Below are 19055 nucleotides of genomic sequence, written 5' to 3'. Positions count from 1 at the left end.
GACAAGATGGTACAGAACGTGTCTAATAAACTCGGGTGGGACATTTGTTTTGATCTATGTCCTCCTAGATGTCTTCATGATAACAGTTTTAGATCTTACAGCTGCGGGTGAAAGGGCTCACTTGTTCCCGCTTTTCACTACACCCATTCCCCAGATATCAGTGTGAAGTGCCGTCAGGTATCTTCAATGAATTAATTCAATTTTAACCTTTTTTTTTGGATGTTCTCCTTCTCATGACCTGCCAACCTGACAGCTACCCTGGTGCCAACTTCTGCCACTTTCTGAGAAGGCTGGTGTAAGCTGTGAGGTAGGAGGTAGTGGGGGAAGGGAGGGCGGGGGAGTCCTTGTCCTTCCCCTTGAATATTTTGAATCTGCCAAAGGAGTTTGCTTCATTCTCAGTACAGGTGAGAAGGATCTTACTTTCATATAAATACTAAATATTCTAATGGTTTGAGCTTCGACCTTCGTAGGACCGCCATTTATACCACAGGTAGATTAACATCTTGGATTATTTGGGGGTCAGTGAATTTAAAAAGAATGATTTATAGTCCTATCCAACTGGGAGCCAGACTGGGAATCCCAAAGTAACCCTGTTAAAAGGTTAATCAAAACAGACATCTGTGCATACAAGGACTTTAAACTGGATGAAGAAAGGCCTGAGCCTTAATTGATGCTGAGAAGCAGAGGATTAAGGAAAAACATGGGTATTATCATTAAATTGGTCAATAAAAGATCCACAAAGCGCTTGCTTTGTGGATCTTGGGCAGGTCAGAATCAGAATCAGAATACTTTATTGATCCCTAGGGGAAATTATTTAAAGGTAAAGGTAAAGTCTCACCTGACAGACCAAGCTATGTGAAGGACACCAGGACTCCAAGAAGGATACCACTTCTTGGAGATTATCCAACTAGCGGCCATGCCTCTAAGAAAACCCTCTTCTTGACAAATGATGCTAATACTCAAATGGCTTTGAGGCCTGTTTTCAGACGATTTCCCAATGTCAAAAGACTGGATTAGGGAATCTGAAAAAGTTGGAGAGGGGTACACTGGCTTTGTGCTCTCAACACCAATCTTTTACTTTAGGTTCTTGGATAATATGGGCTCAAGGCTATGAACGACTTTGAGCCTTTGCATATACACCCAGTGAAGGCCACTTTACTAGGCATTGTGGTGTAGTTTGAGCAGATTCAGGGAAGAAACCAAAACAGGATGTTGACAAAGGTCTGCTTCAAGTAGAATAATATGCATGCACTCTTGCATAGGTCCACCTAATATCCTGCACACACATTTAGGGGTATAGTGAAATTTCAAATGATCCACTTCCACAGAACCTCCTCTAATAAGAATAATTTACATCGGGTGGCAGGAACCCTGTTTCAGAGTCTCAAACGGAGGGGATTTCTGTTCCAGAAACAAATTTGCAGGGAAATTCTGCCATTCTTCTCTTACACCTCTGACACAAACCCTCAGACACATGTCCTGTTGTCAAGAATGGAGAAACTGTAGTTCATGTCCTTCAGAGGTCCCAGATACACAAGAAGACTATTTTTGCCCTTCTTGAGTACTTTCAACACTTCATTCCCTTTCAACAAATCCTAGAGACAAGCTTTGAAAACATTCAGGTGGAGGTATATGCCTCGTAGATGTACAGGGTCATGAGGGCATAAAAAAAACATAGACCGATAAAAGGGTGGTGGGGGGTGGGTTTTGCACTCTTTTGCTTAACTAATGTCAGCAACATCCTGTCACTGCCTGGGGTGGTTGACTGGTGGTTGTAGATTTAGAAAGTAGGTACTTATGTTGACCATTTTCATGTACAGTCTGTAAGCCCCATCAGATGCAATCTTAAAGTTCCCCTCTTTACACAGTGTCTTGTAGCATACACTTTCCCCTTCCTGCTCTCCTCTTTATTTCTTCTCACTCTGCCGCTGTCTAGTTATGTACTATACTGGATGATCCTTAATATCCCAGCGGTGGCTGTAGCTCAGGAAGTAGAGCAGGTTATCTACTAGTCGGAAGGTTGCTGGTTAGATCCCTGGCTGCTCCATGTCAAATAACCTTGAGCAAGACACTAACCCCAAGTTGCTCTCCAGTGCGTTCATCAGAGTGTGAATGTTAGATAGAAAGCACTTAAGTCCTTGTATGAATGGGTGAATGAGGCATGTTGTAAAAAAGTGTTTTAAGTGTTCAGGTAGAAAAACATTATATAAGAACCAGTCCATAACCTCTCCATCATTGCTGGATAGTCACAGGAGCACATTTCAGGAAAAATCTCCATTGATGCAACACAGGAGCTGTGATGTTAGATGACCAGCAGTCATCTAACATCACAGCTCCTCCCTATTTACTTATTTACTTTTGCCATATTGGCTCTTGAATGGCCTTAGTTTTTATAGAGTTGCATGTGGTTTTGATATTTTTCCTGTCTTTGTATTTTCTATCTTCAGTATTTACTTTTCAGTTGTCTGCAACCAGTTTCCTTTTGGAGTAATATAATATTCTGATTGTAACAGAACTGTGTCATTTCATAACTCACATTAAAGTTACCCAACATTCTCAAGATGCACACATTTAGAGGCCATTTTCATTTATGACTATAGCTTTGTAAAGAAAGCACAAGTAGCTAAATGTCATGTTTTTTGCACTTTGAAGGGCTAAAAAAACACAAGGATGGGCTACTCTTATTTTTTGGGCCCAAGCTGAGGACACAGTCAGTGTTGATTGTAATATCAGAGATAGTTACATCAGAGTTAAGTTTATTTATTTATTTATTTGAATGACTCAAAAATTCAGATGAGTGGGTTGACAAGTCCAAAAAGGAGTTGTTTTCTAATAAGGTCCTGCTTGTCGCATTTAATGCATCCCATCTCCAGTTGAACTGATTTGGCCATCACATGTCAGTCACCGGTCAACTGAACAGAGTAGCTCTGATCACACTGCAGACATATCTGACATCAGGTCTTTAGGATGGTTTCCTTTGTCATTTATACATAATTATGCCAATGTGGATCCAAAATCACACTTCATGGTGTTGGGAAATATAGACTTCTGAAAATAAACCCCAGCAGTTCGTGAAAACAGAATGTCAGGATTTTGTTGTCAGTGAACATGAAATTGTAAACAACATTGTCAGGAGAATGGGGTTTTATTTATGGAGAGAAAGCAGAGAGCATGTTTTGCCAGTTGCCATGTTACCATGGCAACTGGCAAAACATGTTTTTAAATAAGTGGCAACATTGTACCCAACACATGATATTTTTTTCTAAACCTAACAAAGTAGTTTTCAATGCCTAATGTTGGCAAATTCACACTGAGGAACGCACACACACACACACACACACACACACACACACACACACACACACACACACACACACACACACACACACACACACACACGCACAAACGTGAAAATTTGTGTCCATCTACATTAAACAAGATCAAAGGTTGTGACTGTATCATGACCTGCCGTGAGACAGGGGTGTTGACCTATTCCTTGTGCTCCATATTTGGTTTCTGTTTAAAAACAGGTAGCTTGATCAAATGCCACAATTTTAATACCACAGATTTCTGGAAATCTTATACAAACAAACAACAACTTTCTCAACATTTAGAAGAACTATTAAACTATATGTTGTACAGGTTTCATCAACTTGCCATTGCTAGTTTTGATGTGGGGATAAGAGGGGGCAAAAACAATCAATATTCCAAATTTTGGAAGAGTACTGAAGTTTGAAATGCTCTAGGTCACTGCTGATTGGTCAGATGTAATAATATGAGGTGCTGTAAGGGAAATTATTACTGAAACGCTCTCACACACACTACTGAAATTTTATCTCTCACACACACATAGCATTTCAGTAGTGTGTGTGACAGCATTTCAGTAATAATGTCCCTTACGGCACCTCATATAATAACGTCACTGCTACTTTGCAATGAGTGGTCAGCACTGCAGGTCAGTGAGTTTTGCTCCAGATGTCCTTTCTGCAACAACTCCAAAGGTAATTTGCGTCTCTCCAACTGGAATCGAACCTTTCACTTGCCAACCAACAGTGTTCACCACTACACTTTTAGTCACATCTGCCAGACAAATTTAGTATTCAGCTTGTGAGAAAAAAAAAACCCTGTCAGAAGATAATTATGTTTTGATCAGTTACATGAAATGTATTCTTTATATTTATCAGTGAAGCATATTTCTACATGACTTTTCACCTAGTAACTTGTGTGCTGAACTCATGCAGATACTAACCGCATCCTGTTGTTCTGAACATCTAGCTCTTTTACGAGAACATACAGATATAGAAAAGGGGAAGTCCCACTACTGGAGTGATGTTATATTTGTAACACACACACACACACACACACACAAATCAATCTTGTATAAATAAAGGTCGCAGACAGTCGTGGGGCGCAGTTCGTGCGTTCCATGACTGCCCCTCACGAGTGAAAAACTTCTGCAGTGTTTGTGTGTTTTCTGACTCAGACGTCTCAGCTGAAGAACGGCAGGGTGATTTAAAGAAATCCTCTGTCACCCCCAAAACAATATTAAACTGAACTGAAAAAATCCAAATGTAAATTTCTCATGAACCATTGGGTGACATTTATCAGTACCACTATTTAGAACTTAAAACTGCATTTCTTTGTTGAAATTAAATATGTGTCCTATTTGCAGAAAATCTCAGAGAATTCAAACATAATTGATCTGTCCATGTTTGTCTAACTTTTTTTTTTCTATTTCCCAGTTCTCCTTTTTTAGTCCACCATAGCCAGACTGATGTGTATTAATTTCCTTTTTTCCCCCCAAATAATTTATTTGCCATAAATAGCCACATTTACCAATGCATTAATCAAAAACTAATATACACAGCCAGGAAAAATCAATTGTCTGGCTTGACTTATAAATCATCAAAATGTAACTGCAGCTCTGTTTGAGTGAGCTGCTGCTTTGTAATGGACTTTGCCTGGTAAGAGATTTGTGTGCATTTTTGGTAGCCTTGGCTCAGGTGAAGTGACAGGACATCTCTGTATTGAGAATTAATAGTAGCGCTGCCCTGAAAGAGGCTCCCTCTGTGAGCTGAAGGTGAAAACTTTTTATGAAGTCTCTGGAATTTTTCTGCCAACAAAATTTCTGTGGTGAGGAAAAAACGTCTGATTGAATTTTCAAAGTTGTACATGAAACTACAGGTTAGCAGACCTTCTTTTAACATCTGGGTAAACTCGATCTACTAAGGAGGATCATGTGATAAGTTGAAAGCAGAGAAAGTGGTTTGCCAACTACAAATTCAAAGTCAACAACAAAGCTTTGGTCTGTGAATAAAATGTCATCAGCTCATTTCCAAGAACAACATGTAACAATATGATCTGTCCAATTTGGTTATAAAACAACTGTTTTCAAATCAGGCCAAAAACCAAATAATAAGATGTAACATTATGTAATTACTTAGACCAGTGTTTCAACTAAGCACCGCTTTCCAATTTACTTGGTAAAATCCACCAGTCTGCCACAATAAAGAAAGTGATTGCTATAATTCTTAAAGCAATTTTGACAGATGCTTATGACTTTATCCAACAGATGAACTTGTCCCTCTCCCCACACCATCCCACAATTGATTGCCACTGGTGCACTTAAGTAGAACCGCAGACAAAAGATTTAAAACTCTTCAAAATAGAGAAAGATTTACCTGCATGCACAATCAGCATTGCATATGCTCTAGTTGGGCAAGGGTCAGACTGCTACAGATGTTTATTTATATGGAATTTCAAGTTCCTAAATCAGAAAGAAGACAGGTAAAGCTAAAAAAGAAATTATCCAAAGTAAGAGCTGAAAAAACCAATTTGCAGAACATTCAATCTAAAGTTTCAATCTTTCAATCTTTACAAGCTATAAGCTTTACAAGCTTCGTCTCTCTTTATCAAGCTGCTAATGAGGATCCATGTAGTGATTTAGCTGAGACAGTGGAGATATTCACCCACTTTTTCAGTGGGACTCCCAGTGAGATCAGATTTGCTTCAGTTGCAAACAAGAGTGATATGATGAGTGGAAGTTTCTGCTCAATCCAATTAAAACTGCGTTAGAGGAAGAACAGGCTGAGGACGCCAAATCATCGTTTGTTAGTAATGAAAGTGTTTTTATAAAAAAAAAAAAAAAAGGAAATTAGCTCATCTATCATTTCTGACTGTGTGTGTGTGTGTGTTTGTGTGTGTGTGTGTGTGTGTGTGTGTGTGTTTTGTGTTTAAACAGTTTTTGGCCACATTTGTCATAATCCCTGTGTTAACATTAATAGTCCAGAGAGTACTTTAGAGTGAAAGACCAGTTAATCTCATTTAAATCTGCTGATTATAAATATCAGCGTCACAGCTGTGCCTCTCTATCATTTGCATGCCACAGGGATTAGTGTAGGCTGAATGCCACTTCTGACCAAGCTACAGAATCAATCTACCAAACAAAAAGGGTTATTTCACTGTTGCTTTCAATGTGTCTTCTGGCTTCTGCAGAAAATTGTAAAGTCATGCCAGGTTTAGCATATTTGGAGATGTGGAGTCAAAATCTTGGACCTTACCCTTCAACTTGAATTTAATTTGGGGGGAAAAAGGGGGGATGAACTTTTAGGGAGCCAAATCAGGCTTGTAGGGCAGTAAGTAAGGACGGTATTTGTGTGGCCAAAAGTCATAATACACATGTAGTAGTGTAGCATGCTCCTGGTCACACGCTTGACCTGATATGGTGCTTGGGCTTGGACGCTATTGACTCACCCAAGGGAAACAGCTGTTAACTGACCCAGCTTTCATAAGTGAAGACTATGGGAGGGTTTCCAGATATGAAAATTGGTTCACTTTGCACTTTGCTTTTCACTGTGTAGGAAACACTTATACTCCTCTATTTTCCCTTTTTAATTATCTTTGGTGTGTTTTCTCATAAAAACCAAAGAATCACAACAAAATAACAGGGGTAAAAATTACAACATTGCTGCCTTAGCTCAGAGTGTTTGCTAGTGCTGCAAATTTCCTTCTAAAAAAACCCAAAAAAACCAAAACAAAAATACCTGGGATTCCCATGAGGGTATGGGGCTGTTTGGAGTTTTTTTAATTTTTATTTTTTTTGCCTCGTGCGATAATCCAACCCTGTATTCAGGCCAAACATTGTGTTGCCTGTGTTGAAGTGGCAGGGGTGCAAGCACACACGTTTCCAGCAGACATCAAACAATCAAACCAAATCCACAGTCATGTGACAAGAGACTTAAATATTTGTCCAGTTCTTCCACAGTTGAAACATGCAAGCTGTGACCTCAAGCATGAGATTATTCCCTCCTACACATCACAACAAGCCACAGTACAGATACCAGGCTGCACTGTTTAGTATTCACGATAAAAACTTGCTAACAATTACATATTTCTACTGCTAGACTGCCACTTAGTAATAGATGAAACTCTTTTTTTTTCCTCCTTTTTTTCCAGTGTGGGAAGGAAGGTAGACTGATGTAAATCAACACAGCGTGCATGAAGTATAACAAGCTGACAATAATAAACTGGCAAAGGGCACCCAGCTGTGAAGTGTCTCTTCAGAATAATGAAAATGGAGGCTACCTCTGTCACCGGCACGACTGTCACTGAAACCATGTTGATAATTATCCCATCATATCCTGTGGTACTTCATCAACTGGTTATCTCAAGCGAAAAAGTGGGTCAAAGGTGGTTGACAAAATTATTTTCAGGCGAAATTGAACACATGCTTCAAAAGCACGAAGACGTGTAACCAATCAAGTAGGGATGAACTGACAGTTCATACAGAAGAAGCGAGATTTGTCTTTGCCACATAAAGAATATGGAGATGACCTTCACTCATTTATTTGCTTACTTCCCAGATACTGTGTTTCACATTTTCTGGCAACAACCTCTTTAGCTTTCCTGTATTTGGTTCTTTTTTTAAAATTGTGTGTGTCCAAATATCTTTCAATGCATTTTGCTCAGAAATATAAACAAAGAGCTCTTTAAAAAAATCTTAAGCACTCAATTTGACTTATTGCAACTGTCAGACATTTTCTGAGTCACTAATTACTTTATATGGCTCTTGTAATACAAAACATTATATACCCTACTGGTACTGTTACTTCAATTTGTAACATTCAGTGCCTGCAACTTCTCAGCTTAATTTGATTAAAATGCAAGTGCTGTGTTATGACACTCCATCACAACAGAGTAACTGTTTATGATCCAGTGTGATATAAAGGGCACTGCAGTTAGTTGGAGATGTCTGGAGCTGATAATCTGCAACCATCTAATCTGTCTGATTATGTAATTGGTGTCTCTGCAAGTGATAAGGCCATGCTGCACAGTTTATGATTACATTCCAGACAGACAGATTCAACACAACCTCATATGTACAAGCAGGCAGAAGCCTTGCTGTGAAATATTATTTTCATGTTGAAAAAAGGCCCAAGCAACTTCATGTTTAAAAAAATTAATATATTTAAAAAATTAATTCTACATGTTTTCCTGTAGTATTTATGCTGTTCCTTTTATAATATTTTAATAGAACTGGGTTGTCCTTGCAAATAAGCTTGAAATAACTTCAAGCAAGTGTGATTCTCAAATGCACACCAGAACCACTTCTTCAGGGGATTCAATCATTTTGGTTTATAACCCTTCATCCATTTCTAGCCTAGCACAGCATGGTGCTACTTCCAAAAGGAAACATAGGTCTGTGCAGCAAAACATTTTTAATTGGCTAAACTGTTTATGCAACATAGTGCAACATCATCACTCAAAAAACATCCTTAGATTACCTCACATGTGCAAGCGTGCATCCAGTGTAATATACTGAATAAGTTGCGATATTGAACACATAGTTCTGTGTTAGTATTATAAATCGGTGAGACTTGGACCTTTAAACAAATAGATTTCCTGTACTACCATCTCACTGTACATTCTATCTACCTGACACATCACTAACATGTCAGAAAATGGGGCTCCCCTCTAACACAGCAGTATCTGACACTCATGTACAAATAGTGACTTTGCTATACCTCTTGTACTAAACCTCTCTACTACCTAAAAGTTAGAAAATGATTTGCATTTCACTGAGATAAGTATTTGATCCCGAACCAAAGCATGGCCTATAACACAGCAGTAAGATGTTTCTTGTAGTCTGTTACCAGTTGGTTACTCAGGATAGATTATGGCCCACTCCTCTTCACAGGAACTCTTTAAATCCTTTAAGTTTCTTGCCTGCTGTTTGTCAACGAAAAGCTTCATCGCCCTCCACAGATTTTCTACAGGATTGAGGCCTAGAGATTGGCTACTACATGACCTTAATGTAGTAATGTCTTCTTTAACCACTCCTTTTTTTTGTCTTGGAGTATACTTTGGGGCCAGACTTGGGGTGATTGATGGTTATTTTATATTTCTTCAGTTCTTCAGCTGTCATCAATCAATCAATCAATCAATCTTTATTTATAAAGCACTTTTCATACAAAAAATGTAGCACAAAGTGCTTTACATGGTTAAAAGCAGCCCACCCCACCCACCCACCCTCCCACACACACACACACACAGACACACACAGACACACACACACACACGCACAGACACACACACGCACACGCACACTTAAAGAGTAAAATTGGGCTGGGTACGCATTAGCCAAGTGAGGAAACACTATCACAGGGAGCCGTCTGCACCGGGAGCCGGTCACAGACCACAGCCTCCAGGCTGGGCACACAGCAGGAGGGAGGCAAAGAAGCCCCCCAGCCAGGCTGTGAGGACCCACAGAGCCCCAGCAGCCATGGTCGATCACAGCCCCGGTGCAGAGAGCCCCCTCCGAGGAAACACTGGAGATATGACCTAATAAGAATATATACAGGATAAAAAGATAAAATAAATAAGAATGGGATACAATATAAATATAAATATAAATAGAGTAAGAGGATAAAAAATGAATAAGAATAAAATCAATAAATATTAGGTAAAACCTAAATTAATAGTATAAATAGAATAACAGGATAGAATAAATAAGCATAAAATAAATAAACGTTAGGTGAAAGCTAAATTAAAAAGGTGGGTCTTGAGCCTGTTCTTGAAAACATGTACGTTCTCTGCGGCCCTGAGCTCCTCCGGCAGGCTGTTCCACAGTCGAGGACCATACCACTGAAAAGCTGCCTCTCCGTGAGTATGTGTCCTGACTTTAGGGACAATCAAAAGGCCAGTACCAGAGGACCTCAGGGTCCGCGAGGGTTCATATGATAAAAGCAGATCTGAAAGATAAGAAGGCCCAAGACCATTAAGACATTTAAAAACCAATAAAAGAACTTTAAAATCGATCCTGAAACACACGGGGAGCCAATGCAGTGATTCTAAAACCGGTGTAATGTGGGCCCGCCCTCTGGTCTTCGTCAGCACACGAGCTGCAGAGTTTTGTAAAAGTTGTAAAGATGAAATATTCTTTTTGGGGAGACCAGAGAGCAGGGCATTACAGTAATCAATGCAACTAATAAACTAAGTAACTAAGTAATAAAAGCATGCATCAACATCTCCGTGTTGGCCCGAGAGAGAATAGGGCGGACTCTGGCTATATTTTTTAGATGATAAAATCCAATTTTGGTTACATGTTTAATATGTGGGATAAAACCAAGCTCAGAGTCAAAAATAACACCCAGGTTTTTCACTTGTAGTGAAGGGCATAGTGAAAATGCCTGTAATTTAGACAAGAGTTTCTCTCTCTGAGCCTCAGGACCGATGATTAAAACTTCAGTTTTGTCCTGGTTAAGCTGTAAAAAGTTTTCTGCCATCCAAGATTTTATATCTAGAATACAGTTAAAAAGGGCATCCATTGGTCTGGTGTCATCAGGAGACACGGAGATGTACAGCTGAGTGTCATCAGCGTAACTGTGGAAGTTCACTCCATGCCTCCTGATGACACCGCCAAGAGGGAGCATATACAAATTAAAAAGTACAGGGCCTAAAACCGACCCTTGGGGCACACCACATGTCATTTTATGGATCTTAGAGGAGCATGTATCCATACTCACCATAAAAGTTCTGTGTGAGAGATAGGAAGTGAACCAGTTGTGTACAGCACCAGAGAGGCCCACCATGTGTTTCAATCTGTTTAAAAGTATAGCGTGGTCTACTGTATCAAAGGCTGCGCTTAGATCCAGTAGCACCAGGACTGTGAGCTTTTGGGAGTCCCAGTTACATCTAAGATCATTTAAAACCTTTAGGAGAGCGGTCTCTGTGCTGTGGTTCACCCTAAATCCAGACTGAAATATCTCTAGGATCTGTTTATCATTCAGAAAATCATTAATCTGAGTAAAAACAAGTTTTTCTAAAATTTTAATTAAAAATGGTACGTTGGATACAGGTCTGTAGTTATTAAAATCATTACAATCCAAATTGCTCTTCTTCAGAAGGGGCCTCACCACCGCCGTTTTAAAGGCAGCAGGGAAGACACCCAACTGAAGAGAGCAATTCATCATGTATAAAAGCTCAGCTTCAAAAAATCCATAAAGTGTTTTAAAAAGTAAAGAGGGGATTGGATCTAAAAGACATGTGGTGGGTCTCACTGTGGAGAAAACTTTCTTAAGGTTCTCAGCATTAACCAGGACAAAGCTGTCCAGTGTCTCCTCAGGTACAATCGAGCCTTCAGATGTGTTTAAAATCATATCACGAGAAGATAAAATATCACATCTGATGGAGCTGATTTTTCCCCTGAAGTGGTCTGCAAACTGCTCACAGAGTGAGTCTGTGGGGGTTCTTTGGGAGCTGTTAAAATCAGGGTTAAATAAATGATCTATGGTGGAGAAGAGGACCTTGGGATTATTTTTGTTATTACTGATTATTTTGGCGAAGTATGAATTTCTTGAATTCCTTAGTGTATTATTGTAAATTTTAAGTTGCTCGCAAAGTATTTGATAGTTGATTTCATTTTTATTTTTCCTCCATCTCCTTTCTGCTGCCCTGCAATTTCTTTTGAGTGTTTTGACTTCTTCGTTTCTCCAGGGTGATACACGTTTTACGTTAATCTTTTTGGTGGTGAGTGGAGCAACGGAGTCAAGGCTTTTCTTCAGTTTGCTGTTAAAATGATTAAAAATAAAATCACAGGGTGCAGGTAAAATCACAGGGGGGCATTCGTCTAAAACCCTGGTAAAATTTGCAGCCACTTCAGAGGTTAGATAGCGCCTCCTCACAGATCGCACCGAGGTCTCCCGCTGAATAAAACCGGTGATGTTACAAAACACACAGTAGTGGTCAGAGACAGCCAAGTCAACAACAGAGGACACACTGGTGGACAGCCCATGGGTGATGACCAGGTCCAGAGTGTGTCCTCTGTTGTGAGTCGGCTGCGTGACGTGCTGGGTAAAATCCATACAATGAAGAATGTTTAAGAATTCTTTTGATGTAGGGTCAGAAGGATTATCTATGTGCAGGTTAAAATCACCGGTTAAAATTATCATATTATATTTTGAATGTATGTTTGTTAGAAATTCTGAGAATTCCTTGATAAAAGCAGCACTGTCTTTAGGTGGTCGATAAATTGTGACAGATAAAACTGGAGGGCTGCTAAAAACAATAGCGTGGAATTCGAAAGTGGTAAAATGATCAAATAAAATTTGTTTGGTGGTGAGTGTGTTGTTGGTTAAAGATGCAGTCCCACCACCTCTCTTACCACTTCTAATAGAAAAAGAGAAATTAAAATTTGGTGGGGAGGCCTCAGTGAGAACAACTGGTGCATCCGAACCCAGCCATGTTTCAGTTAAAAATAAACAATCAAGTTTATTATCTAAAATTAAATCATTAATAATAAAAGACTTGTTCAACAGAGAGCTGACATTTAAAAGTGCCATACTGATTGAGTATCTTCTCACCAACTTTCTTGCTGATGGTTATGTAGCCCATTCCACCTTTGTGTAGGCTCACAATCTTATCCCTGATGTCCTTTGACAGCTCTTTGGTCTTACCCATGGTAGTGGAGGGCGTAGAGTGGAAGAAATAGATTTTGCAGACAGGTGTTATTTATACACATCATCATCAGTAGTACCGAGATCAGTAGTGCGGGGAATTGACTGATTATAATCTGTGTACCGCATTTCTCTCCCACTGTAACACCTTTTTATACCTTCTAATTTCACTCCTCAAAAGTGGATCACAAACTTTTTGGACAAACTATGCCATCACAGCAGACCATATTATTTTTTATTTTATTCGATTAAAATGCTTCAAATGATACCAGCAGTACAAGTATAGTGGAAAGGTTCAGTTCAGTGACTTTAATTAGAGGAGGGGAGGGCTAGCAGATGATATATCCAAATGAATAAAAAGGCTTCTATATAGCCTTAAAGTCTGCTGGCTGTTTGATAATAAACAAGATAAAGCTGTTTCTATGTTGGTGTCACTTTTCATACTGGAGGAACTATTTCTTTACACTTTTTGGGGCCAACTTTAAGTGGCAGTTAAAACTGTTTTTTGGTACTTCTCCACTGATGAGGTAGTCACCTTGTGGTAACACGTATGAAACTAAAAATCCCTGATAAAAGTGTTTTCAGTGTAATGTAACTGAAACTGTGTGGAGCCACACTTAATTCCTGCAGCACACCATCCTCCAAAAGATGAGATCAAGTAATCCACTATGAAAACTCTGTTATTGACTTTGTGCGTGAGTGTGTTTGCAGCCGTCAGCTCATTACATATTCATGGCCGTCATTTTGTAATATTCCATTCGAATGCTCCAAATACTGTTTGCTTCTCAAAGAGGCCAAGACTATACAGAGTGGTAATCTGTTTTCTCCCTGTAATAATGCCTGTGTTAATAATTCATGGATTAATCACCACATGTGAATATGGAGAAAGTAAACTGACACAGTAACAGTGAGCTAAAGAGACAAAAAAAAACTTTCAATGAAGAAAAAATACTGAGCCATCCCAATCTGTTTCGGACATTATTTCATTTATGTTACATAAGCAAAGGAAAGTACATTAGGAGACAACACAAAACCACACTGCCACCAAACAGAGAGACGCAGCAGTTTTAGAAATATCAGCAACTCAAAACACTGAAATACCTTACATGTCCCATGTAACATGGTGGAATGTCCCTTTAATGGCTTTTGTAACAGTCCCGGCTCTGGTGACAGGAGGCTTATATGCAGCAAAGTGTAAATAAAGATCTAATAAAAACCATCTCAGTACTAAATTGCATGAAATTACTCAACAAATCCTTAATACTCTGTATCAAATCCTCTAATAGCCTACTGGTTTGGAAATTGGGTCAGGAAAAAATGCTTACCCTCCTTCTTCAACCAAATTGAAGTTGGAAAAAAAAAATCCTGCTACAGTATCTGCAAACATAGCTGACAAAATATCAAAACCATCATCCAGGTAAGGAAATTCCAAAAAGTTGATTCTGCTTATCTGGATGTAGCGTTTTCATCTAAGTGACTTCTTCAGTCTTAGCTGACTGCAGGTTTCCGCAACCGTATAAACAGTACATGTGCATTATGAATGAAACTAGCACAACTGACGAACAATGGGCCGTGATGTCAGTTTCTTGATCACAAATGATCAACAACCACTGATCAAAGACCATTGATTAATGACAATTGACAAATGGCCATGAGTAACAATTTACAGCGAGTTCAGGAATGGCTGCAATCACAGCATTGTAAGATGGCGAAAGATGTACCCTTAGGCCCCCTCCTCGATTCAGAGATGGTCTTTCGTTTTTCACATAAATGGCCTCCTCGACTCCCTGCTAAAACCAGCGTTCCTCCCTGTCCAGGATGTGTACATCCTCATCATTGAAAGAGTGTCCATGGCCTGTAGATAGGCTAAGGAGTCTTGGTCTGACGAGTTTGCTCTTCTGTGTTGTGCATTTCCTTATCCACAGGTTGTCTGGTTTCCCTGATGTATAAATCATGGCACTCCTCCTGGCACTTAACAGCGTACACTATATTACTATATTACTCTGCTTGTGTCGGGGAACAGGATCCTTGGAGTGGACCAATTTTTGGTGCAGCAGGTTTTGGGGTTTGAAAGCCATGGAGATGCTGTGTTTATAGAAAATGCATCTCAGCTGTTCTGATACTTCTGACACATCAACAGATCACTAAGGCCTTTTGCTTAAGCAGCAGTTGTCCTTATTCTCTCCTGGATTGTCCTGGATTTCACAAATGTAACCACATTTACTCAGGGCCTTCTTGATATGATGTTCTTCTGCTTCCCTGGCCGCTGTATCTGTGGGGCTGGTGTTGTAGCGTCCTGAGTATGCCCAGCATACTCCAGTGGATGATGAGAGTCATGGTAAATGGACTAATTCTTATATAGCTTTTCTACTCTCCCAGAGTACTCAAAGCGCTGTATACAATATGCCACATTCACCCAATCACACCCATTCTCACAAGCACTGACTCTAAACTGAGCGCTTTTCTAATGATATTCACACACATTCACACTCCGATGGATGCATCGGAGGTAGTATCTTGCCCAAGGATACTTGGCATGCAGACTAGAGGAGCCAGAACCACCAACCTTCCAATCAGTAGGTGACCTGCTCTACCTCCTGAGCTACAGCCACCCCCGAACCTTAAATACTTAGTCAACCCCAAGGATCAGGTCCCCCAGCACAAACAGAGTAATATAGTGTACGTTGTTAAGTGCCACAGGATTGCCATGATTTATACATCAGCGAACCTAAACAATCTCTGGCTAAGCAGATGGCACAACACAGGAGAGCTAACTCGCCAGGCCGGCACTCTGCAGTTTATTCACACCTACAGACCAGTGGACACTCTTTCAGTGATGAGGATGTACACACCTGGACATTGAAGGCCATTTATGTGAAAAGGAAAGACCACCTCTGAATCAAGGAGGGGGCCTAAGGGTACATCTTTTCCCATCTTACAATGCTGTGATTGCAGACATTCCCCAACTCTCTGTGAATGGGTCACTGGTTGCTGATCAATGGTCATGACACTTTGCATATTAATGATCAAGGAACTGACCTCACAGCCCATTGTTCCTTTAGTGTGCTAGTCTCAGTTATTATGCAAATGTACTGTTTGTGAGGTTGGGGAAACCTGCAGTCAGCTGAGACTAAAGAAGTCACTTGGATGAGTGACAAAACGTTTGTCCCAATGCAAACACTACGTCCAGTTGAACAGAATAAACTTTTTGGGATTCCCCCTTTGCACAAACAAAACAAAACAAAATGAAAACAAAAAAAAAAACAGGGATAGAAATCATCACCAAACAATTTATGAAATTGCTGCCAGAGACCGCTGTGGTTCTGCAAAATGTTCCTGAATTGGTTCTGTTAGTTACATAAAAACACACACACACACATCCATACAAGCAAAAAGCTTAGCTTTTTTAAACACTCTGTGGATTTTTTCTTTTCTCTTTGTAATTGATTTACCGGCACATCTTCCTCTGCATTCGGTCATCTGAATCATTAAAGTGCAGTCGTGCTTATTTCCATACCCAATACTGACATACTAGCAGTGGCCTAATAAACATGCTAATTCTTGGCTTGTAGCTAACACATTCCGCCACACACACACACACATAAACACACACACACATAAACACACACACACACAAACACACACACACACACACACACACACACACACACACACACACACACACACACACATAAACACACACACACACACACACACACACACACAAATATACACATCTGAATACACGCAAATAAAGGGTTTAATTTCAAAAACAATTTCTGAAAAACTGTACCAAATACATCAGCAACGCTTTAGCTCGCCACATGTAGCATTTCTAAGCAGTACAGAAACATGTAATACTTGATTTATGGCACACTATAATGGTGGTGAATGCAATTAATTACATAAAGACACATCTACTTGCAACCACATTACAATGTGCTATAAACCATTTAGTAAATCTGTATATACAGCTAGTAGCTGCTAAATAACGGGGGCTCAAATCAAAGTGTTGCCGATGTATCCGTTCCAAATGCACTGTTGTTAAAACCAAGCATGAGTCTGTCCACAAAAACAACCATTATGTAAGCAGAACCCCCATCTCATCGTGATTAAACATTTAGTAAAAGCGAATATCCACTTTTTCTAAAACAGCAGGCTTCTTGTTTTGTAATCTGCCTCTCCACGTTGGCACTGCGTGGGCCATGTTCTGACCATACATTCCTGACCATTTCTGCAAAATTAGGTAGAATTATCCGTCTTCCAGTGTGAAAGAAATACATGGTCCTTAATGTTAAACTTTAGGCAGAGGTAAGTGAGCTTTAATGCAACATTTGTGCTCTTGTGTACAATGGATGTGATTATGGCGGGTACATCCTAATGGCAGAAGTGTGTGGTTTTAACACATAGCACTCTGTGTAGCCCTAATCTTCAAATCTTTCTTCTGATTTGTACACAGAGCCTCTATCCCTGTTTGCCGACCTCACACAGCAATGATAACCTGTTCTGGGATTAAAGCATCCCAGCTTGTATTTAAAACTCCCACTGAGCTTCCACTGCAATCGTTCTTTCCAGCTATTAAGAGGATTTGTTTCTTAATTGGAGACCTGTTCTCCCGCTCGTTTGCACCTTCTTGTTTCTCTGAGCATTCACCTCCTGTTGTCTCTGTTTTTATTCCCTATAGTGAGCCACCAGAATCAGTTTAGGTTTGAGGCTGACAGCAGTAGGAGTTTGGGAAACCACACAGTCTTGATTTGTTGGAGATTGAGCCACGTGATTGGCTTCCTGCGAGGACTCGTGAATGGAGTGGGGTGTGGGCAAGGCTGTGGATGGAGCGGCAGCAGACACCTGGGGTTCCTTCTCATGGCGGATGGAGCGGAACGTCTTAGTCACCCGAGAAAACGTCTTTAAGGTGGAGCTCTGCTCAGGGATGGAGCAGCTGAAGAATGCTGTGAAACACCTGTAAAACTACACAAAAACACACAGACACACACAGGATTAGCCACAGAGTGGTAACGAGTTTGTTAATGGCTGAAATTCGTAGATTTGGATGTTTGGTTAGGAGGTAAAAGAGGTGATTGTGACTGCAGGTGATTTTTGACTTGATGATTATTAAGATCTGTGATCTATGAGAGACATAACAAGACTTGTTTCAGTAGTTTGCAGTAAAATTTAAGGAAAATTTAAGCTGCTTTAGACTGAATAGAACTGCGGTACATCTACACACTGCTTTGCAATCCACCTCAACGCCAATTCACCCTTTCATGAATAAATAATTCAGTTTCACCTCTGTCACTGATGATTGCTATTTTGTATTGAATACAGAATACTGAAGTTCAGAATAACAATCTCATTTTGACATTCAGTAGTTAAAATCCTAATGCATGCTGTAATGACATAGTACTATGAGTAGAAACAGAAACAGGTAAAGTGTTGACTGTAGCTACAGTATCAGTGAAAGTGTAGACTTAGAAACAGTACTCTAGAAGTGATAATATGTAATTCTGTATGTAAGCAGTTCCCCAGACTTCTTGAAGAAGATTCAAAGCTCTTCTTTGCATGTTGGCTGCTTTTGTTTTGTTGTTCTTCTGTTCTCTGTCAAGGTGATCCCACAATACCTCAATAATGTTAAGGTTTGATCTCTAAGAAATGACTGACAGTGTTCCATTACGTTTGTGTGTGTTTTATGCTGCTGCACATCAGATGCTTTCCGCATGGTTTTGCATGCTGGATGGTACTTTTCTGCAATCATAATTTGAAGACTCTGGACAAGATATTGATGAGGAATTGAACCACATATCTAAATTCATTCCTCCACAAGACCAAATGCCACTGATCTTCAGTCCAGTTTGTGTATAATTTGGCATACCTCAGCCTTTTCTCACTGTTTCCCTTCCTTAAGAATGCGTTTTTGACAGCCATCCTTCCACTGAGTCCATTTCTGATGAGGGTTGAGCAAACAACAGATGGATTGACTCAAAGCGCAGCTGTATCTCTCAGGCCCTGAGTCAGGTCTTTGCTGTATTTTTTTTCCCTTTTTCTTAAGGACGTGCCTTTCAGATACATTTATTTTGCTGTAAATAATGCTTTAGGATAGAGCTG

At 39.9% G+C, this 19055-nt stretch overlaps 1 protein-coding gene across 2 annotated transcripts in view; it reads right to left on the bottom strand.

Moving 5' to 3' along the window:
• Window positions 1-13918: 13918 nt before the first annotated feature.
• The window catches only part of tmtopsb (teleost multiple tissue opsin b), a 44223-nt gene continuing 39086 nt past the window's right edge, over window positions 13919-19055 (bottom strand). For both annotated transcript variants that reach the window (XM_063484298.1, XM_063484299.1), the window contains one exon: window positions 13919-17921. In XM_063484298.1, coding sequence (XP_063340368.1) covers window positions 17625-17921 — 297 coding nt within the window. In that variant the 3' untranslated portion in view covers window positions 13919-17624. The remainder of the gene's footprint in view (window positions 17922-19055) is intronic.

Source organism: Pelmatolapia mariae, linkage group LG9 (assembly GCF_036321145.2).
Source record: "Pelmatolapia mariae isolate MD_Pm_ZW linkage group LG9, Pm_UMD_F_2, whole genome shotgun sequence".
NCBI classification, from domain to species: Eukaryota; Metazoa; Chordata; class Actinopteri; order Cichliformes; family Cichlidae; genus Pelmatolapia; species Pelmatolapia mariae.
Note: the sequence above shows the minus strand (reverse complement) of the source record. Positions and strands in the feature narration are given on the sequence as shown.